The sequence below is a fragment of the Microtus oregoni genome, unplaced genomic scaffold (genome assembly GCF_018167655.1).
Source record: "Microtus oregoni isolate MIOR12 unplaced genomic scaffold, Mior012 000004F_ref0000308, whole genome shotgun sequence".
NCBI classification, from domain to species: Eukaryota; Metazoa; Chordata; class Mammalia; order Rodentia; family Cricetidae; genus Microtus; species Microtus oregoni.
Window position 1 is genome coordinate 1,268,391 of NW_024543063.1, and position 24,610 is coordinate 1,293,000.

A 24,610-nucleotide genomic window follows, 5' to 3' on the forward strand; every position below is an offset into this window, starting at 1 on the left:
AGTTACTATATAACAATGGAGTGTTTATTTTGTAAACACATTCTGTCTGTACCACTTAAATAATTTTAAATTACATTCATTCTTTTGCATACAATAGCACAGACATTTACTACTATTTAAAAACTCAAAAACAACATAACAAATTTGGCTTTCTTTCCCCATAAAAATGAGAAATTTTTAGTAAAGAAGAATTTTAATTATTTTTTCATACCAGTTAGTTGTGGCTTATAGTTCTTTAAATTATGATGCTAACAAGATAATTAACAATAACTGATTAGTAACAGTTTACAATAATATGGTAAAAGGAACAAAAGTGCTTCAGAAAACACCATTTTAAAATAATTTTCAAATGCAAAATCTAGTACAGTACTGTTTGTCCCTAACAGCATGGAGCCCATTAATAGAGCAGTTCCAAATATACAAAGATATAACAAAATGATACAATATTTATTGCGGTAACAACAAATTAAAGGTTGTCATAATGTCTGCAACTTAAATTCCCCTCCCCTCCATAGAGTGGCTTCTTATTCCTTAGACATAGAAACTGTTCTTCAGTAGAAATTTGAAGTCTTCTCATGAAAGGCACATTCTCATCTGTAAAACGAATAAATAAATATATAAATTACACTTCTGTATAAATTCTAAACACCTCTAAATATTCAGGAGTTTTGAGGGGAATAATTTAAAGCTAAAAAAATAAATCTTTATTATAAGTCACCATGACTGGGTAACACTGTCATTATTATCCACTTCAAATATTATCCTTTGAACTGTAATTTTAGCTATTCAAAATAATTATATATATATATATAATATTCTGAGTCATAAAACCATGTCTATATTCACAATAAAGTTTCCTCACAAAACATTAACAAATGATTTCAACTGACTTAAGGCAATACAATGGTTTGTTTTACAATTTCTATGAATACAGCTCTTTAATCTTCTCAGCTTCTGAAATGCAATCAAAAGCCTAAGTCTGAAATCACATTCAAGGGAAAAAAATAATTTAGATATTTGTAGTATGGTAACAAAAAAAATCACAAAAAGACAGTTTTGGTGGGTATGGAGGATTGCCTTAAATTCATGGCTAGTTTGGGCTACATAGTTATTACATTTCAGACAAGTGAACAAACAAAGAAAAGACACATTTTTCAATAATCTCATACATTGGGATGTCTAGTTATTTTTCTTTTATATATATATATAGCGATATGAATCTTTATTCTTACTCACTCCTCACTGAATCATACAAAGCAGATCAAAGCACTGCACCTCAGCTCTTAACTCTAGTAGCGAGTAACTTACAAAGCACTGGGGTCATCTAGGACACAAATCTAACAGTGTCACTCATTTATTCCAAAGCATGGCGTGGTCTGAGAACTCTATCTTAGAGTTTTCCTTTTGTTTTTATATGAACTTCTTAATTTAACTCCAGAATATTCTACATCCACAAAGCCTGAGAACAAATGCACATTTATATAACATCACACCTTGGCTGGAACTTTCAGCTCCCCTTGACACACACTTTCTTCCTCTCCCACATGAACTTATCTGGCTATCATGTGCATGTTTTAAAAATAACTACAACTCACATATCACTGCATCAATATGCCATTCTCAACTGCTATCCTTAACTCAGCTGCCCTTTCTCAGGAAAACCAGGAGGACATTAGGAATATTTAAGAAAAATACCCGAGTTCCTCTTCCTGAAGAAAGAATCGAGATGGTATAAAAGGCGGACAGGCAGGCCAGTCAAGAGGGCACGGCACAGTCTCGGAATGCTGGGTAGTGAGAACTATGCCTATTAAGTTACGGCAGAGACAGACACTGAAACTGGAAACTGGACAGACTGTAACCACCGAAGACAGGACTGCTAGCACACCCTGTCCTATTAAGGGAGCCATACTGTGAGATGGAATAATATCCTAGATAAGCGAAGTTCAATAATTTCTGTGATGATAAAAATCTATCACATACCAAGAAGTGCAACTGCAATCACAAGCTGCCAAATTATTCCAAGAATATGAAAATGCAAAAGCACTTGGTAGGAAAAATACTTGCTACTTGCATGAATTATCATTGCATTGCCAGAGTTAAAATGGCACCTTGTTTAGATATTTTAGTGGTCAGCCTAAAAGCAACAGAGCTTTAGATTAAGTAACAGTTTAAGTCTCTGCAGAACTTACAACAATTTGAAATAGACAAAAGATAGGTAGACTCTTTTATTAAGCAAAGCAGTCAATGCTTTCATGATTTGCAGTACACTCAAAACAGTTATGCAATAAACTGGTCTGCATGTGTCGTGTGCAGAACAGCATTAAAAATTTAAAGCATTTCTTTTTGTTGTTTAATCACCTAAAATATATTAAAGTATTTAATCTTATTTTTTTTTCAGACAGGATCTTACTTTGTAGTTCCAGAAATCTTCTTGCCTCAGTATCCCAAATTCTACAATTATAGCATTATCTACCATGCTTAGTTCTAGGTTTATATTAACTGTCACAAATAATGCCCTTTAAGATCATCATCATCACCATCATAATCATGTCTCATATAGCTAAAAATGCTTGCAAATTCCCATTATTGTTATTATTATTATTATTATGTCTCATATAGCTAAAGATGATTGCAAATTCCTGATCCCCTAGCTTTATTTTCTGGGTCAGAAATTTTATTTAATTTTGGAAAGCTGGGAAGATAGTGATCAATTAATAAATTAGTTAAGATAAAAATCCCGCTTTTCTACTTTGTAAGACAGCTGTACTTGCAAAAGAACCCACACAGCTTGGTCGTCACTCAGAAGATGAAGGCGATCTTGACTTAAAGCCTCTTTTCTAAAACACCTTTTTGGCCAGTTGGTTGCTGAAGTTCTAAAAGAAACATTTAATTGAAGAAACTATAATTTGCAAGGGAAGGTTAGTGTTGATTTCTAGAAGTAGTCTTCACAATGTGAACAGGCAAAGGCTCGAGAGTGGAAAGCAGCGGCAAAACCTTAGTGATGCAGTCAGTCTCCCTTACGTGACAGTGATGTGGCCAGGAAGAAGAGTCCAGCCTCAGGAGACTGGTCTAAGCCAGTCCCTTAGCGAGAAGTGACGCTCAAGAACCATGTCAACCCACCACATCTAACTGCTTAATACACGTCACAGCACTTTTCAGTCACCCATCTGTAGTGCCAGCCCGATAAGGTCCTGCTAATTATTGCACATGTCAAAACTTACCAAATCTGTTTTCTGATTCTGACAAGCTGATACAAACAGCTAGGAAGCATTTTATGACTTGGTATCTCCAGGTACAAATTATAATGCACACATACAGTATTAAACTACAGTAGCAGAGTGAAAATAGTAAGGAAGCAAATTCGGGGCTTTAAAATGACATATTTGACACAAATTACTAGCATGGCATTAAAATGACATTAGTATTAGCTTTTATATTCCATCTCCTTAATTTTAGAGTTGTCTTCTAGCATGTATTATTATATTTTTACTTTTGATAGAAGTTAAACTTAACACTACTAACATATTATTTCTATTTGTTGTTTGAACTATAAAGTTGTTTTAAGTGTCCAACACTAAAGTAGAATATTGACACAGAAGAAAATGCAATCTCAATTTTTTTTAAAAAAGTATTTTTAGTGATAATAGGGCTGCCTGTTTTCCTGAGTTTTTCTGCCCAAAGGAAGAAAAAACTCCACCCATCATTGAAAACCTGACTTTTCCTGCATTTATAGTCCCTAAACAATAGGATGAGATACTATGACAGGAATACTCTTTAGAAACAGCACCCAAAACTAACTTTAAAACTGTGAGGAAGAAAACTCCCCTCCCTCTCTAGAAATGATTTGTTTCCTGGCAATAAAGCAAAATTTTAAAGTACTTACACCATAGAAGTAAGATAGGACCAGAGCTAATTACTACAACTGCTACCGCAGAACACGAATGTTCTTCACGAAGCAGGAAAGAGAACAAGCCACAGGTCTCAGACTCCTAACTTATGAATGCACTTCTGGAAAACTAACAGCAATGGAGGGCCTTAGCATGACATAAGAGACAAAATGTTACGTTTATAGGTATAAATCAATGAATATTAAACAAATGGAAAGAGATTGTCACAGGATGGGGTGTCTAAAGTTATTTAAATTCTCTCAGCTCCAATTCTCCTCTTTCAAATGAGAGTCAACCAAACTACTTTAGAGAGCATTTTGCTAACTCTTCTTCCAGTACACCTGAGACCAGTTGCCATCTCAGCCACTCCTGCTACAGTTCCCAATCAGAGTGAATTGTTCCCACCTAGGGACAGCTGCATTGATTACTGAGATACTTTCTACCCACTAAATTTGAGTATTATTTCTGCCAACAGAATGTAGACTCACTGCTAAGTTTTATTATACACGACAGTAATAAAAGTGAGACATGTAATAAAAGCTCACACCTACAATCTCAGCATTTGGGAGGCTTACGGAGGAAGATCACCACAAGTTAAAGACTAGCCTATCTATATTGCACTTATACATCTGTCTGTCTGTCTGCTTGCCTACCTACCTACCTACAGATAAGACAGATAGATAAAGGCGCTGTAGATTCATCCAATGGAACTGACAGGTGAACTGGTATCGACAACTCTGGATTTCTGCTGAAGAAGTGCAAAGGTTGTAAGAGTCAGAGGATTAAGAAGTTTGTTGTCAGATTGTTGTATTTCCTAGAAATGTCAAAAGCTTCATCCACAAATTCTTAACAACACAACTGCTTAAGATGAGGTAAACACAGACAACATCAACAGGAATGCCAAACTCAAGGGGAAAGACCACAAGGCCTCAAACCTATACAAAGAAACTACAGGGGAAGAAATAGTATTACCCGGGGACGAGCCCATCAATTGGTTATCCAATACCAAATGGTCAGCCCTGAAAACATAGATAAGTAACATTATATAGGCTGAGCAGGTTGTACTTATTTATTTAGGAGTGTGTATGTATGTGTACATGTGTGTGCATACATATAAACATATATGTATGTTATAACGATACATTTAAAAAGCCATAAATTTGAAAGAGAGTAAGGTGTGGAGTATGGGAAAATTTGGAGGCAGGACAGGGAAAAGGGAAATGATACAATTATAATCTTACAAAATAAAAATTAAAGAGCAAAACAGCATATATAAATTTGAATGAAGAATTATAAAAGGATTAAAAGTAAAAAACAGACCTTGTTTGCAAAGTTATGGTAGCAGAGATATGACATAATTTTGAATAATACTCATTTGTCTGTCTTATCCATGTACTTAGAATATTTATTTGCATAGATTCTAAACTGGCTAAATGATTAAAAAAAAAGAAATTCATGAAAATACCTACCTTAAGTTATGCTTGGTAGGTTTACTCAGGTTAGCCTTCCCCCTTGAGACTCTATGTTGCTAAAGAGGCTTCTTAAATAATTGTGAGGTTTGGATGGATCCACCTAAGCTAACAACAGGAACCTGCTCTGGGTCTTTTTCCCCTCTTGCAAAGCACGCCACCATGGAGCTATAGCTCAGGTCTTAGGTAGGATTTTATAATTCTATCTTCTATCACATTTTCAATAGTTCTAAGGGAAAAAAAGACCAGAAATGGCCCAGTCATCCTTTTTATAGTGTGACAAACTCCAAACTTTAACAGTTTTATGTCCGTTCTTTGATGGCTAGCTTTTATTTCCTCTTTATGGCATCGTATGTGACGAACATAATCAGCGCAGCACAGCACAAGCTGCAGTCACCAGCCTCCAGCAAAGCCTGCTCCATCGACTGTTGCACCAGTAGCAGTCGCTACCACTGAATGCAGCTCTCTCTTTCTAACAACTGAAACAGGAAGGGGAATGCTACATTTCTCAACTCGTCTACTTCAGGAATCGTACTTTCAAAAGGTGAATGGATTGCCTCCCAAATGCGGGGATTAAAGGTGTGCGCCACCACCATCCAGTTTGCTCTGATCACTGGGATACTGCAAATCATCCGTACTTCCTCACAATAAAACTGGCTTCATCCTTGATAAAAACTTCTACAGTTTCATACGGTTTGAGTGTGCTCCCCATGTATAGCTGGGCTATATTTAATACCTACTGTGATCTAAAATTTCAAGATGACTTCACTACTTTATCTCTGAACACTACACCACCTTTATTATCACTATCTCTCTCTCCTTTGTCTAGAAAAGGTAATTCCTAAGTCTGCTTGACAGTCTCTGAAACCCTTAAATAGCACAAATCACTCTTACATTTGCAGGATTTAACTCACCTTTCTTCCTACTCTCGCCTCCTTCAAATCCCAGAGCAATCATCAAAATGAGTGGTTGAGCCCAGTCCCAAGGGATACACCTACAAAACACTTCCCTACCTGAGGCTCAAGGAAAATTGCCAGAGTGAAATGATTCCAGGAGCAAGAGGACCAGGAAATTTGCTATGAGATTGTATCTCCTAGTGATATTAGAAGATATACCCATAAATTCTCACTAACATGGTCACCCAAATGTGACCTGAACATAAATGACCCAAGAGAACATGACAAACTGAACAGAGAAAAGTCCAGGTAGCCTCAACCCTATGCAAAGAACTACTGGAAAGTAAGAAATGCTAGGAGCAGGAGAGATGACCTTCTTCTGCAGAGTGTACACCAATACACCAATTGGTTATCTAGGAATTTATTTTTTAGGTTACAAACTTGATGTTATATGATTATATGTGGTAGTTTCATGAGTTTCTTTCTTTTGTTTCTGAAACTTCACCTTCACAACAACTAAATTTTAGGTAGTTATTTCTGCCTGTTGCAATTTTGCCATTGATGAATTCCTGTATTAGTTAACTTCATGGGAGCAAGCGTTTAGCTTGGTTTACACTTTGAAGGGCACATTCCATCACAGTTAAACTAGGATGGCAGTAGAAAGAATATGAGATGGCTCTTCACACTGTACCCACAGTCAGGAAACAAAGTGAGCAGGAACTGGGGCGTTTTTTGAACCGTTATGTCCTACTGACAGTATCCTATTTTCTTTAGCAAGTCTCTATTGGCTAATGGTTTTACAAGCTGGAGACAACAATGGTACCAGCTGAAAGCAAGTGTTGAAACATGAGTGTACGGAGGATGTCTCACATTCATTCTACAGCCTCTTATAGACAGATGAGTTGATATTCAAATCGACTTCTTCTTTGGAGGCAATCATGAACTGTTAATTTCATTTTATGTCATTCTTTTCTATGAATGTATATAGCAGACATCTCATAAGTACCTACCATGCTTAAATAAAATTATGGTCATTGCAAATTATAATAATAATAATTTTGAAAAGTAAATTGAATTCTAATGCCATTGTTTTACTTAACACTTTCACATGGAGTTCTAGATGAGATCATCTTGTATTTACTCAGTAAGTCTTTGTTCTCAATGCTACTTCATTTTATTTTCTTTTAATTCTAATATAAAGACAAGTACATATTACATACATAGACTTTTAAATGCAAGCTAACAAATTTAGTTGGCCCACACTTCAAAAAGAGAAAACCAATAAAGCCAGTCTTACCCACCAAACTACTGGCTTTTGACATTCCTCTTGTTTGCTCATCAGAACCAGATGAAGACAATAGGCATTCAGATGCATGACAAAATGAAATCAAGTTAGAATTGAGCCATGTTTTTCTCCGTGATAGTTTTCATAGGACTGCAGGGTCCTATAAAGGCTGCTGCTGGGCCTCTCTACCACCAATTGGTAAAGTAGTATCCCATATCTGGCACTGAGAATTATATTTAATAAATAATAGCTTCTGGGAGTGATGCTATTCAGCCATGTAGAATATCTCCATCCTAAGAACAGAGAAGCCTTGGGATTGAAACAGAGGTAACAAAAACTGAGCTATTCAATTCTACATGAATATAAAGTCACCCAGCATGAACCCTAAGAACAACGGGAACCTGAGGGATATGCCCAGCAGTGCAATAGTGACACGAGCATCTCAAGGACAGCCAACAGCTTTTAGACTGGCCTCTCCAGAGAGGAATACACACCTAATATTACAAACACACTAAAACAAACAAACAAACAGAAAACCCACAAAGCTAGAAGCTAAGGAACATGGGGCCTAATTGGGGATTCATTACTGTTGCTTTAATAAATTGACATGGAACCAAATTGCATTCTATACACCTGTTTATACCAATAGGCAAATGTCACTCTTATCTGTAATTACAGATATATTTCTTTCAATGAACAGCAATGAATGCAGTCATGGTATGCCCTAAGCAGAACACTTAAACTACCCCAGAAGGCTCAGGAAACATTTCATAAGACTGAGTGGAAAGAATGCAACATGCGGAAAACACAGAAAAGGACTATGAATTGCTGCCTTCAGGGCATGACACATCCACTGCAAAGAGCGGCTTGAGTCATCTGCACCAAGCATGTCTAACACTGGGCCTGTCAATAGCCAATGGTGAACTGGGGCCACAGTCCTCCCCGATGAGCTACTGGCTCCTGAACAATTCTCATGAAGGCACAGTCATTCTTCTGAGTTATGGACCTAACTGCGAGACCACCACGCTCAATGGGTTATTGTATACCTGTGTTCACACAAAGTCCAGATTAAACTCAGCACATCGGAACCAAAACGAAAAGGCATAAATGTGGGGAAAGGATGGTTGGGGGTCCCCAGGAGAGAGAGCAACAAGGAAGGGGGTGAGGTTAGGAAGAATGCACTACACACAAGTATGACACCTGATTAAATAAATTTAATCAAGTAAATGAATGAGTTCTGTGCTCTCAGATTTACATGATTCTAGACTCAAACTTTCCTTCACAAAAAATCCCCCTTTCTCTTAGCATATTTTGCCCACATGCTGTAACCCTTGATGCCTCTTCTCATTCTATTTGCACTGGTATTAATCATACCAAACCCCTTAGGAAAGATCCTGGCATGTCATGGGACTAGATCTGACCACAGACATCACAGCTACATGAGGTGACAAAACCTGAAGTCTTAGAGTTCTGTCTGGAAGTACTATTTGCAAAACAAATAAATCAAACAACAAAACCATTTAGGAATATAAAAATAAAAGCAAGCTTACTAAATACTTCTCAAACACAAACATAAAACAAACATATGCAAAAATAATGAATGCCGCAAGAATGAAAAATTTCAAGCCCCAAATACTGCAAAGAAATTTGCAAAAGGTGGCTCATTTTAGGGAACGTATACTATTGGCTATATGCATTTCAGCAAAGGCATGTGAATGAGATGGGGGGTTTAGGCAGGACAAAGGACATCAGTAAACACAAACCAATAACATTTGCTAAATTAAGACTGTAAAAAATCATACATCAGTTTTCTGAGCAAAGATATGCATCACTATTTAACTACGGTACCAACTTACCTTCGAGGATGATTGGCATCAAATAATGTGTTGTCATCATCCTCATCATCTTGTTCTAAAGGTGTCAATTCCATGTTTTCTATGTTAGTGTCCAAAACTCCATATTTCCTAGTTTTGCGGTTTCTTCTTCTCATCCTATTAAAAAGAACAAATAAATTAATAAAATTATTTTAATATAGCCTAATCATCACCTCAAATGTAGTTGTAAATTAAAGAAATTAGTTCACGTTTCCTCCCAAGCACACACTCAGTAAAAAATGATTACTATCAGGAGTATGAAGACAATCAATTTAGCACCAAAGGTCATAGGTAGTTCATTAAATAAATAAACCTATTCTGATATATCTGTATGGCAACATTGCTCCTGTCTAGCACACTCTCTACTCTTTTCACCCTCTGTTAACTGAAGTTGAGAGATCACATATTATTTCTATTTATGGATATGTGAGTGAATGAAACTCGTGTGGATACTCACGTAGGCCAGAAGGATGAGGATGTCACAGCCTTGCGGCTGTAGTTACTGCTGGTTCAGAGATGCCCCATGTGGGTGCTGGGAACTGAACTCAAGGTCCCGTGGAAGAGCAGCAGTGCTTTAACTGCTGAGCCCTCTGTGCAGTCCCAAAAGATAATTCCTAAGCCTTACACCAGATATTAAAATTTCCTGAAGCCTTCACCTTTAGCCTTTACCTCAAGTCCGTGATGCATTCTTATTGATAGACACAATTAAGCATTGCTGCTACCATGAAGAAGTTAGATTTAGATAACAGAAGGTTCTAGACACAAACTCAAATTTAGATTAATGGTTCAGAACCTGGACTACCCATCAGAATCACCTGGGATTTTTAAAATGATCATACTAGGGCCCTAATTAAACCAAAATGTCAGGAGTAGAGACCAGGAGTCACTAAGCTCGTGATTTCTGACTCACTGATCTGAAACTATGAACTTGTATTCAATGCCCAAGTCAATTCCAACGCAAAAGCTCATGGTAGGCATAGTATGTAGTTCCTCCACAGGAACTTTTTGGAGATTAGAAACAAAATAAAATATTTCAGCAAGTGACCACAAATGAAACTTCCTTTACTTAAACACTAATTTACTCAGCTTAAGATAATAATGTTAATTGATATTTAGAATATTCATTTCAGCACCAATGGAGAGTAATAGGAGCGTCTTCAAAAGGGACTCTGAGAACCCAGAAAGACAAAGTGCCCATACATTTACATAAACATATATTAAGTACTTAAAATGCTAAGTACAAAATATTCACTTCAATAAACAAAAATTTAAGGTAAAAAGCTATTTTATTTTTTACTATCCAGTTTACATTATTTTTTCAATCAAAACGTAAAGGAGAGTTTAAAATCTACTACATTTAGTCTTTACTCTCATACATGTAACTGTTAATAGCCATATACCTGGTTATTAATATGCACACTTTTCAATTAGGCATAACAAACACATACTGCAACATGAATGTATATTTTGTTGGGTGTCTCATAAAAATTAGAAATATTATCTAAAACAATAGAAAAGTACAGAATCCTGAAATGGCAGGAGAGAGTGAAGCAGTAATCTATATTCAGCTATATTTAATCACAGCATAAGTGATTCAAGTGGCTGTCTTAACATAGATGCAGATTCCTTAATGTTTCATTAAACATATTCAGCTCAGTCATAACTTTCTGTTTCAGTAATATGCATCAGTTATTTATAGAATGAAAATAAAAGTACTAAAGTAAGCACGATAAAATTTTATGTAAAAATGTTAGATGCCACATAAAATAAACACAACAAAATAAAATTCCATGTCACTTTACTACTCTACAAAAGTGTGAACACCTCATTTGATACATAAATTTGGATCTTTTCATTTCCTTTTAATGGAATATGGGCAAGGAATGTATTAAGTATAAAATAATAGAGCCATTGGAATTTCTTTGTTTCATAATACATCCTAACTAGACCGAGGGATATATAAATCAGTCACATGCACACACACGTACTTATGAATCAGCTATGTGCTTAGACAGAAAACAGAGTAGATTTCAATATATAAATATACACCTACATATTTATATACTTATATATTTCACAAATAAAACTTTTTATCGTTATTTTCTTTACCATAAAAATAACCAAGAATTAATGAAGCAATTTGTGAACAAGAATTAATCTGAAGCACTTTTGGTAATAGTAATATAAGCAAATAACACTAGTGAGCCACAATGTTAATTCTTCACAGTTTTCTTCATGAATTCAGAATTGGATGTGCTACATACTCAAAACTTTGACTAATTGGGAAGTTCTCATTTCACTTCATCAAACCAAATACGCCAGTTTTCAGTTGAAATTCTTCTAGAAACAGACACAAATAATGATTATGACATGTAGACTGAACAACGTCTTCCAAATTTTAAACTTGAGTTAGAGTTGAGGAGATGAGATAACTATAAGAAATGCAGAATGTGGCTTTATTTTGATATTATGATCCTTACAGAGAAACTCAAGTTGGACCAGGTAACAAAGGTGCTCTCGTGTGTGTGTGTGTGTGTGTGTGTGTGTGTGTGTGTGTGTGTTTTAAATGGATGGGAGACTGTCTTAGCTATTGTTCTATTGCTGTGAAGAGGACACCATGACCAAGGCAACTATTATAGAAGAAAACATTTAACTGGGGCGTGCTTACAATTTTAGAGGGAAATCCATTACATCAGAGCAGGATGTAGACAGCAATGAAGCTGGAGCAGTCGCTGAGAGCTTGCATCCTGATCAACAGGCAGAGCAAAGACAATGGGCCAGGTGGGGCTTTTGAAACCTCAAAAGTACACCATTTACTGGCACACTTCTTCCAACAAGGTCAGACCTCTTAGTCCTTCCTAACAGACCACCAACAAGGAAACAAGCACTCAAATCTATGAGCCTATGGAGGCCATTCTTATTCAGACCACCGCTTTCCTCTCCAAGGCTCCCATAGGGTTGTATGAAAATAAGACAGTTATTAGTAAATGGAAAGGGCTGAATGAGATCCTCCTTCACAACATTTAGAATGAACCAATCATGTCAATACTAACACTTTTGAGTTTCCAGCCTCTGTAACTGAGTCAATATATTCTCTCATATGTTTTCCCATGTCAGTATTTGCATTCTGTATTAATCTGTTAGAACTGCCACAAATTAATACAGAATGCTAACACTGACATGGCAAAAACATATGAGAGACAAGAGTGAACTGTAAAACACACAGAGCCCCTTCCGAGAGTTTGGTACCCTTTGACAACTAAGGAAGAAAGGCTAGGCATGGAGACAGAGGGCCACTTAGTCTTGACTGGTCAATACTATGCCCATAAGCAAAGGCCAGCTACTTAAGGAGTCTGCTGTTTGTCAGAATGTTCATGCTCTGCTATACTCAGGCACTGACTAAGAAAAGGCCTAAGAACCATGGTCCTGTCATGACTGTTGAGATTGGACTTAAACCTGAGGCAGCTGGAGACTTAGCCAGACAACCATGCTTTCTACGGAGAGTAGGTCATATTGTAGGATTCTAGCTTCAGCTAGAAGGCTGCTTGCCTCCCATTAACAAAGCTCTTGGGTCCATCCCCAGCACCACATGAAATCTGAGGTAATGATGCACAGCAACACTTTCAGCACTCACCTTCACCACTAGGAAGTGGAGGAAGGAGGGTCAGAATTTCAAGGGCATTCCAAGCTACAAAGCAAACCTGTGACAGGGAAGATGCTGTCTTAAAAATAAATCAATGTGTTTAAAAATGAAAATAGGGCTATCCATGTTTTCCATGGATGCCATAATGCTAAGATCCTACTGAGTGTATTCCTAAGAAAGAACTGAGATTCTTTTCTATATCACCTCCATCATGTCTAATGAATGCATACTCTATCAACTTTAGTAGTCTACTAATTTCCCTTGCACGTCTAGCCTCGTTTAGTCCTGGGAATTGAAGATGCGAGTACTGGTAATTTTTCTGACCTCCATTCCAAAATTGTAGCATGCATTTGTTTCCCAACCAGTCTTAAAGTCTGATCTAAAAACCAGGACTACCAGACATATTCTCTTGAAATCTGGGCCAGGACCAAGTTATAAAGCACTCTCCAGACAATGCCAACACCTGCACCAGCTGCTGGGACTTCACCATTGGTACCAACTCTACTGGATTAAGGACACCTGCCAACTAAAATCTGGTTTTATCTGCTATTTTGCCTCATCCCATAGCTAGCCCCATTTCATAGAGCCAATAATAACAATATTTTTTCTCCTAGCCACCTGCTTTCTCATCTCCCTCAAAGAGCAGCTGCCTGAGGAATCCAGGAGGACAGCAAACTGGATGCTGCTCCTGCCACGCCTCTCACTGAGTGTGAGCACACTAACTCCCAGCTCTCCCCTCTCCCATATCGCACCGTGCCCACAGGAAGTAGCCAGACTTGAGCTGATACCCTATATCCAAGGACTCTGGGATGCTTGATTGAAAGTGCGACCTCAGCCCTCTGACACTCCTATGTCCAAAGAGTCTGAAATGTAATGTTAGGTTGGTGTCATCACCCCAGCCTCTGACATTCATCCTTGGGGTGTCAATGGGGCACCAATGGAGTGAAAAGCTCCACGTCAACCTCCCTCCCCCTCCCAGGAGTTGCTTTGGGCCAGGCTCCATCTCCAGGAAACCAAATGCTGACCCCTCCCCAGGGTCAGGACCATTTCCACAGGCTATTTAGGCTCGCGCCAGAAAAAGGAACACATGGTTTCAGGTTTTGCGTGTGCTCTCCCTCTGTGTCTTCCCCCCACCATGCTCCTGACCCCCCAAGAGTGCTGCATTCAATAAACTTGGGCATTTTTGATTTGGTCTAATTTGGTTTGATTGGAGTTCTTTGCACCAGCAGAGAGGCTCCCCTTTAGAAATATTCCTAACAGTAGGAAGACACTGTCTCAAAAACAGAAAGATGGTTTCAAATTTGAAATTTGCAAGACTATATCCTCTATCTAGTAAGAAGCTAGCTGAATAGGGTAGCTTATCACTCACAACACTGTTAATAGGGTTGAAATGGCAATTTAAAAGCAAATCTGGGATGGATCATTGAGCAGCACGGATAATAAGATGCAAAGGGTTAAGGGAATGATTCACATGTCACTGAAATATATTAGCAGAGATAAGACTATCCCATTGCAAATACTCATATTCTATTATCTGGAAAGGGACATTAGAACTCACAGACCTGCTCTCCGAGGCAAAAGAATGGTGATCAAAACAGGAAAAAGGTTCGGTGGTCCATAGCTGCCTAGATCAGAACTCTCCAAAGGTGGAATCAGGAGGAACAGGAGTTCAAAGCTTGCCTCGGAGATATTTTGAATTAGATACCAGCCTGAACCACATGTAACCCTGCCTCAAAGGAACATAAACAAACCAACAAACCAAAAGCATAAAATAAATTTTATCAAGAAGGAAACACATTTAAAAAAAAAACAAGACACTATAAATAGAAAGAAAAGAAAAATTGAGAAGTGGTGCGTCAGAAGCCAAAGTATAAACTGCTGTATCCACTGCTCACAGAGAACAGAGGGAGTACACAGAAGGAAGGCAAAGTATGTATAAACTGTCCTCTGTAAAGATGTCTGAGAGTGGTGTGGTTAGAAGCCAAGCTATGGAAAGAGGTTAAGTATGTGGGGACAAGATGTAACAGATGAGATCGTGCATGTGCAGGGTACTATGGCCATAGACAAATGGGGATATTTCAGAACAAAAGCACTTGCTGCCTTACCCCTGTTATTCCTACCATGTGAGTGTTAGGTACTTCTTCCTGTTTTCTCAGATTCTGTGCTTTCTCATACCTTCAAATGTTCCTTCTCAATTTGCTATTCTATTAGGAACCAGCCTCCACCCGAAACCCTCCAATATCCTGAGCATTGTGTAGGCTCTGATCCTGAGCTTGGACAATCAGTGACTAGAATGCATCCTTATGAAAGAGTTCTTTGCATCCTCACCAATAGACTCCATTCTTATGCTTATACAATTGCTTCCTCCTTAAGTCCTCCTTAGCTCTGTTTATCTGGCCAATAGAACTCAGTTTTATTGCAACGGTCATAGATGCTTTGCGACTTTACTAGGGAGTATTTATGTAGCTATGTCTAAAGCTTTGTTGTGATAATTGTTACATGGAAACCTTTTCCCAACATTTTATTGTGTCTACATGTGTAAGAAGAATAGAACACAGCACCAGACTCTGGAAGTTTTGACCCAGTGCCTGAGAAGACAACACTGACCGGAGTTTCATCCCACCTCATATGAACCATCTCCCTGCATGCTAAGGGGTGGGGGTGGTCCCTGACATCTATGTGCAAAATCATGATTGCTAACAGTAACCCAAATACTTGTCTGTAAAGGGCAGCTGAGAGCAGGCTGGGTTGGACCTGAAGAGGACACATGTTAATTACAGACAAACACTGGAGTGCTAACAACAGTGAGTGCCTTTTCAAATGGCCTCTGTAAGATCCCAGGGCAGTTTCCTCCAACACTGAGCTTGATCCTTCATTCCTAAACTCTTCTGACTTCGACTTAGTACCCTAATCAGCAGTGAGACTCCTCGACTGGACAGCTGGCTTCTTGAGGAGAAACAGAACTTGTTATCTTTGAGGTCCCAACAAGCAGAGCAATTTGAGAAGTTTAACAGTCACTCAAATTTACCATGAACTAACTTACATAAATTCAAAAGTGGCTCATTAACTTGCTTGGCTATGTTTTAATATAGTCCACACTTGCAGCCTTCCTTCAAATAGTTCCCGAATAATGTGTCATACACACAAATGCAGTACATACATGTTGATGCTTAAGGCAATGCTCCTCCCACTCTCCATTCTTAAAGTTACAGAGCAGGGTCTTGGGTGGATAAAACCAAAGGACATCATAGGGAATATCAATTTCCCTTGTGTTAAGATGATAGGGAAACACAGTCCTGGAATTAACATTAAGAAAGATTAAAATGTCTTCCCTTTTCAGCTATACACAGAAAAATATTGACTAAATGCAGCAGTTTTAGCGTGTATGGAAAGACAGGTGAAAAGATTGCATTAAAAATACTCAGAGAGAGCAGGATGCCTTAATGAATAAAAATACTTCCCCTAAAATCCTGACAACCTGAATCCTGTCCCAGATCCTATCATAGGAAGACAGAAATAATTCCTGAAATTTATCCTTTGAACTCCTCTTGTGTGCCATAGTCCACATGAGACTGCATATCTCTCTCTCTCTCTCTCTCTCTCTCTCTCTCTCTCTCTCTCTCACAGACACACACACACAAACACAACTCATCAACAATAATAAAATCAACTGAAAAAAGGAATGAAATGCTGAAAATGTTTAGCACTGTAGTACACAACTGTAAGTTCTGTACTCAGGAGATGGAGACAATCAGGTGATCAAGGTCAGCCCCAGTTATGTAAGGAATTTGAGGCCAGCCTGGGCTACATAAAAATAAAATATTGCCTTGAAAAAAAAGAAACTCTCAAAAGTACGGCTTATGCTTAAATTATAGGAGAAAAGAGAGAGATTTACAGATGATGCTTAAGAAGAGAAAAAAAAAAAAAAACAATAACCACGATCACCACCAAAATGGCCGTGACCTGGCAGAACCCGTACCACACATATGTAAGTCCTTGACTAATCTTTGCAGGTAGCAACAGTTTGCTTCCCTGATTCACAAGCCTGAGAAGGACTGTGAGAGCACCATCAAAGTCACACGTGAAAGAAGGCATACACTGCAGGAGGGCTGACTTCCCAACAGGCCACACTGGAATAGACCTGGGCTAGGACAACAGAAAAGAAACCAGCATAGGAAGATTAACACAAAATAGCCCATTACTGTACGGGAACTGTTCAGAATGGACCCTCTCTATAGAATTATGACTATGAGGGGTGTGTATTTGAATAGCCCAGAGTGCTGGGCTGGACTCTGTCCTGCTACATTATCTCCTATGCTAACTGGTCAAATCATACAATGTTTTGGAGCCAATTCCAAAGATTGGAGCTTTAAATTGCTAGGTTATAAAACAGTAACATAAAACATAAAATAATAGTCCTCCCTAAACCTAAAGCGAAGATAAAGATGAGCACCAACTGTTTCTGACGACTACGAATTTCACCGTCCTTGTAGTACTTCCATATATCCTTATTGGTATGATCTCCCCCACAAAAATCACCATCTGGTAAAATGGCCATTAGGATTGCTATCATCCTTGGCAACAAGTAAACTTATATTTCCATGAGCATTTAATTCCTGAGCTGAAGGACGAAAGCAAAGAAGCATTGCAAGCAAACAAACAAAAAACAAAAACCAACGAAAAGTTGTATTCCCGCAATATAGATGCAGAGACCTCTGTGCAGTGCTAGTCTTGTATCCTTCTTGTCTTAGTCTTCACTGATCCCTGCCTGCTCCTCAAATCCTCAATCTGTTGTGTTTCCTTTCTTCCCTTTGACTTCTTGATAACACAAAACTCTAGTAAATGCTAGCACTCGGTCAGCTTTTCTTTGTGCATGTTTTGTAGAGAGAGAAGGCTGAGAGAGGATACTTCTGCTGAAATGCTCAATGAAATAACTCTGATTTTCCCTCGTAGAGTATTTACAGCTCACGTCTACTTACTTTACTAAATATTCAGGTGCAAGCACTGTGCTCCTTCCTATATGAAGAGTGTTAAGTAAAATATCCATCCTTCCCTAGTTTTCCTTAGCTTTCTCCAGTGTTTCATTCCACACTGATGACCGACAGGCTATATCACTAATATCATCATCACTGGTCCTATTTGACATCAGGAGAGTAGGCCACACAGCTTATATATTATACACTGTATTATTCACAGTATGCATAAACATTTGGGAAAGCTTCATCTCTCAAAAAATACAATTCCTTGAGGAGTCATACTTGCTAATTCTATTTCAGAGCACTTTCATCTCTCTCTATATTATATATTCAATATATATTTCTTGTCTAAGTGATGACAAACCAGAGCACAAATGAGACTTTCAAAGGACATCTGAACAAATAAACAGATTCTTTAAAATTGTGCACATTTCCAACTTTATGCGCTGCTAGTTCTTATCACAAGACCTGGAACTGACAGGCACTCAGCAATACTTATTAAGTTAATGGCAGTGATTAATGGATGGAAACAGCTTTACAAACTTTCTGTCTCTGTCACTGTCTAAGCTGAACTTTCATCAATGACATAATTTTATAATTGGTAGTGAAAATCATTCAGTAACTCTAACTCTTAAGAAACCAGATAGCAAGCTGGACATGGTAGCACATAGCTTTAATTTCAGCACTCTGGCAAAGAGGCAGGGATGTTTCTGAGTTTAAGGCTATCTTGTTCTACATAGCAAGAAATAGGCCACCTAAGGTCAGATGGTGAGACTCTATCTCAAAAGAAAGAAAGAATAAAGAAGAGAAGAAAGAAGGGAAGGAAGGAGGGAAGGAAAGAAGGAAGGAAAAGAAAAAGTAAAGCAGACAGGGCAATGTCTAGCAGTAGTAGTTATTTAAAATACATCCACTCTCTGACTATATATAGCAAATCAAGAAAATCTTTGAAGGGTGGGATGTAGGACTGACATAGCACTACACTATTTTAAAGTTTAGAACAGAAATAAGTATCAGCAAATATTAAGGTTGTCTTACTTTTTCAATTTGTAAAGTCTTAGAAAGTTACGTTCACCAAAAAATCATATTTTACAAAGAATGGCTACCCACTTCATTTTCCCAGAAATGAACATGCCATCTTCACGTACAGCATCACCTTGAATAAGGGGTATTTGTTAAAGCAGACAACACAGTCACTGGCCATGTTAGGTTCAGGTGGACTTGGATTTGGGCAGGTCCTACAGATGTGCTCCAGACAAACCCTTGACCTCGTTCAGCCTCAACTACCTTCAGATGAACATCAGCTACTTTGAAGATTTTTTGCAAGAATTAGGAAATATACTCAAATTATGTGACATTATATATGATATACATCAATTACTATTGATATTAATTAGTTTATATGCATGGTAGATAATGATCTCAAAAGGAGTGTTTTAGTTACAAAGAAAGATTCTTTGAAAAAAGTTCCACTTTATGCTTAGAATACAGGTTCTGGTTAAACTAAACTAATGCTATGTAGTTTCTAAACACTAAGTATTAATAAGACACATACATAATATTATAATTCTACTTTTAATTGTTGTACAATAATTGTACATACACATGGTTCTTGTCATCCAAAGAAGCCAGGATGGAAAGTGAAGAAGGATCACCAGCAAGGAGGACACACTGAGGAGAGGGTACTTGAGTGCGCCTTTGGAGGGACTGTTAATTATCTGTGTAACTGTTTGATGAATGTCCCAGTGCTCCTCTAGACTGGCGGTACCATGGGGACAATAATGTTGATTTATCTCAAAACGACACTGTGATTGCCCAGTGTAGGACAGCTGAATAAATACTGACTGGCTAAATGAAGACTATCAAAGCTAAATTTGGTACTCATCGCCACCACTTCAAAGAGCTCTTTATCCCTGTTTCAGAGTTCTGAGATTGGAGAAGTCAAGGACCTTCCTAAAGAAGGACAAGTTATTACAGAGAAACCTTGTCTTAAAAAAAAAAAAAAAGGACAAGTTAAGCATTACACTGAATAAAACACACACACACGCGCACACACACATACATCATGGGGGGAGGGCGACAAAAAAACCTCTGCTTTAAGGTAAGAATAATTAATCATAAATTTATAATAGGAACTATTTTTTACATAATCAACATAAAACGCTTAAAATTGTAATAACTCTCTCTGATTGTTTTCTGGCTGTGGACAGAGGTTTCTGTCCCACCTGGTCTTCAGTCGTTCAGTCCCAAAGGAATTACACAGAGGTCTACATCAGTTATAAACTGATTGGCCTAGTATCTCAGGCTTCTTATTAATTAATTTTAAATCTTAAATTGGCCCATTATTCTTGTCTATGTTAGCCATGTGGCTTGGTACCTCTTTTGGCGAAAGCAGTCACATCTTGCTTGCTCTGTGTCTGGATCACGACTAAGGACTTAAACTTCCCTCTTTCCAGAATTCTCATTGTCCCACCTCTACCTCCTGCCTAGTCACCCCACCTATACTTCCTGCTTCACTACTGGTCAATCAGCGTTTATTTAAAATATAAGTGCAAGCTACAGACTATTGTAGCTTCTGGCCTTATACATCTTAGTATAGAAAGAATGTCCTACAGAAAAGAAAAAAAAAATCCTAGTAATAATTGAGATCTTCATTATTTCTCTGTTCTATCAGCAAATAGCAATTATCCTTTAAGTTTCTAATTCTCACCACTTACCTATTCAGCAACATAAAGAAGGAGTTAAAGCTCATTCACAAACCAACAGTGTGCTTTATTTGCTGTGCACAGTGCTACAAAGATCAGTAATGGGCACAGGGTAAAGAACAAGACAGGCAAGAGCACTTTCACAGAGAGGCTGTATACATCCTGTGAAGTCTACTTTGCCTCTACAGCACTCCTGTAATGTATCCAAGTTCCTCTACAGAAAGAAAGTCGTTGTTTGGAATATTTCTAGGCTGCCAGTGTAAGTTATTTCTATTCAAATATTTGCAATGCTGAATTATGTTGAAAAAACATTTTTGAAGTCGCATAAAGTTTAATACAATAAAATTTTACAATTAAAATATTCAGTTTCACCCAGTATCATCAGTTAAACAAATGATCTGCGAGTATTCTCCCTTGGCATAAGCAAGCCAACTCGGGTTTGCTGTCACACATATTTTGGAAAGGGAGCCAAAATGAGCAACCACCATAATTAGGATGAAAAGCATAGTCGGAAGTAAAGAATATGAGTTCTGGAGATCCCCTGATTCCGTCAGCACCAATCAAGCCTTGGATGCAAGGCAACCAACTAAATTTAGAACTTGGACTACACCATGTGTTAAATGCTGCCACGCAGTTTTGATCAGTCTCAGTTGTGAATTTGGCTGTTCTCATAACACATGTTATTGAATCATCTAATAGAACCGGAAAAGGCTGAGTCCTCTCAAGTTTAACAGAAATAAACATAGAAAAGCAAAGGCAGTAAACATGTGCAGGTAAGATTATAAATGAAATAAGGTGGAATGACAAGGAAGAGAAAACGCAACAAGCAAATTATCATTCTATCACATTTTCTATGTACCTTACAGGAATTACACACAATATTAAACAACATTATATAACGAAAAATAAGTTCATTTTTCTTTAATATTTCTTAACATCAAACAATCTCACTTTGGTAGTCACAAGCTTTTAATACCTTTTCAACATTGTCTAACTTCCCAGTGACCAAGAGTGGCTGTGGATTTTCTGAACTTTTTAAATCAACGGTTTTCAGTTCAATAACATTGCTTCTACAAGGGGTTTTTCAAATGTTTTGAACTACTTTCCATTCTTAATAGTTATTATAGGCTTTAGGGAGCTATACATGTAGATTACGCACAACAATATCTAAATTGCCAGTAAAAACTGAGAAAAATTAAATATTGATTTAAATGTTTTAGAATGTTAACGGTTCATAAAACTAAAAATAGAAAAAAGAGTGGTACAATGTTTTTCTTCAAAATCTAACATTTGGCCTAAACTGAATATACAAAATAAAAACAGGAAAGAAAAGCACTAGATTTTTAAATCTGCTTCTGCATCCAATCATTTGTAATATTTGGTTAGTGGCTACAAAGAAAATCCAGCCTCAAATACATATCAACTTGGAGGATAAGGGAGCAATTCATTACCCTTTTCTGATTTTTCTTCATTTTTATACATACAACAACAAAGCTTGACAAGAGGTATTTCCTTAATATCAGCTTCAGTGTAGAATTTCAAACCTTCCCAGTAAATATTTTGTAGTTTATACGCGTCAAGATAATATATTATATGGCGAATAGTTTTAAACACTGCAACCAAATATTAAGATGTGTCATAAAAACAAGTTCAATAATATTCCTTGGATGACATCGCCAAAAGCATCGTAGCTTTTTAATCAAACACTTTTTAATCAAGTCAGGTCGGTTTTCCATTCACAAACACTTCTCTAAAAACGAAATTTTGTTTTGACAATTTAACAACATATATTAAATAATAATAGTGTGTAATGATGGGGAAAGTGTGCACTAATTTGGAAAGCAATAAACCAGTGCAAATATCACAAAATACCATCTGCGCCATTAGCTTCTCCTCAGCTGTTCTCTTGGATGGCCCTTTCTGATGGGGGTCTTGCTCTGTCTGACACCTTTCCAGAGATGCAGTACCCAATTAACCGAGTGCAACTTAGGGGAAGATTCAGGGCACCGACTAAGAAATACAACTAGCAAGGAGGGACATCTAAGTTTTATAAAAGTGAAACGCGCACCGGGCACTTTTGAACTACTGTTAGTGGAACCCTGACTCACACACAGGAGCGCACTCTTAACAGGCAACCCGTCGACAAGTTAGCCGCACCAACTGCAGAGCGGTAAGAGAACTGCACAGCTGTGCAATCAAAATTCCGGGGGGATGGGAGTTCTTCCACGTCAAGGTAAGGGTGTCTTTTATGGCAGGGGCAAGCCTGGGGGAACGAGATGCTGGAGATGGGTTACTGATTTATAAATGAAAGGCGTCAGCTTGTGTTACAGAGGTAAGGTAGAAAGGGCCATTAAGACAGTCAACCGGATGGTCTGGAATTCAGGTCTCTGACACTGGAGGCAGGGAAGGGAGTCAAACCCGGATCTCAAACATCCGCCCAGCTTCATGGGGCAGGTCACCTGTCCGCGGGCTCTAGGCCACAGTGCATGTGTGTGTGAATGTGTGTGTGTGTGTGTGTCGGGGGAGAGGAGTGGGGATCGAGGCTATGCCTCACCTGACGGTCCTGACCACGAAGTACACCAGCACAGCGCCGCTCACCACCACCAACACGGTCAGGGCCCGCTGGGTCATGGGCTTCTCGCCAGGGTTGGGGCTCACAGCAGCCAAGCTGCCACCGGCCGAGCCTTCCGCGGCCTTCCCTCCGAGGCCATCCGCCTCAGGCCCCACTCCGGGGCTGCTGCCATTGCGGCCCTCCGCGCCTCGAGGGCCGGCGGCTTCACCCTGAGCTTGGCCCCGGGGCTGGACAGCGGTGGGGCCGGGAGGCAGCGGGGACTGTGTGCGCGGCCCGGACTCGGGAGGCCCGGATCCTGGCGCCGCCCTGGCCGCCGTGGACAGCGCCGCCCCGGACCCGTTCAGCGCGGACAGCACCAGCAGGAAGAAGGCCGGAGCCAGAAGGTGGCCAGGCCGGGAGCAGCCGCGCGGGGCCCGCATCGTCCCCACGCCGCCCTCTCAGCACGCCGCAGCCGCCGGGCCAGCCTCCCGGTCCGCAGCGCCGACCATGGGCGCACCGGAACCGGCCGAGAGCCCGCACGGCGGGTGGCGGGTGAAAGAGACGGCGGCGGCGGCTTTGGCGGCGACGAGAGCTCGCCGGGACAACCGGAAGTTCGTACATCTCCGCAGCCACTGCTGCTACGGACGCCTCTGGTTGCTAATATGGAGGGGCGGGCCGCACTCAGTGACGTCAGCGGCTCGAGCCGATTGCGCACGCGCAGCAGTGGGACCTTCTGGCCGGCCAGCTTTGCTTTCTTTGCTTTCATTTTTACAGTGAACTGGCTGGCCCAGGTTGGGTAACCAGAGCAAGGTGAATGAAAATGGATTGTGTGACGCGTGCATCACACGAGTGAAAGGAAATTAAGTTCCCTGATGCCAGACTTCAAAACTGCGTCCCATCAGTATGCTTTTGGTCCCAGTTCCCTCATCAGCATTACAAACTTCAAGGAGAGCTTTTTCAAGCTTAAAGGATGCCGACTTTTCTTGGAAGCTTTTACTTTAGAAAATGTACAGTTGTTAATTCAGCTTTTTTCACTTTAAAAGGTAAACATTTGTAAATCCCTCTTGTTAGATTTCAGGGACCTGCAGTCATCCTGAAAGGCAATCAGCAAGAGAACAGTCTCCATTTTTTTTTTTTTTTTTTTTTTTTTGGTTTTTTCGAGACAGGGTTTCTCTGTGGCTTTGGAGCCTGTCCTGGAACTAGCTCTGTAGACCAGGCTGGTCTCGAACTCACAGAGATACGCCTGCCTCTGTCTCCCGAGTGCTGGGATTAAAGGCGTGCATATTTCTTAGTTTCTGCGGTAGGATAAGACTCTAACCGGGACAAG

General features: G+C 39.1%; 1 protein-coding gene across 2 annotated transcripts; it reads right to left on the bottom strand.

Annotated features, from left to right (window-relative positions):
- Positions 1–10: 10 nt before the first annotated feature.
- Positions 11–23,884, bottom strand: LOC121447127 (membrane protein FAM174A-like). Of its 2 annotated transcripts, XM_041650197.1 has the most exons (3): positions 23,287–23,879; positions 9,394–9,528; positions 11–594 (listed from the first exon to the last, which is right to left on the bottom strand). In XM_041650197.1, exons 1-3 carry the CDS (start codon positions 23,721–23,723, stop codon positions 591–593), a joined length of 576 nt encoding a protein of 191 aa, XP_041506131.1. In that variant the 5' UTR covers positions 23,724–23,879; the 3' UTR covers positions 11–590. The 2 variants fall into 2 exon arrangements, with proteins under 2 accessions (XP_041506131.1, XP_041506132.1); XM_041650198.1 differs by lacking the exon at positions 11–594 and having other exon boundaries at positions 9,390–9,528; positions 23,287–23,884.
- Between the last annotated feature and the right edge of the window lie 726 nt (positions 23,885–24,610).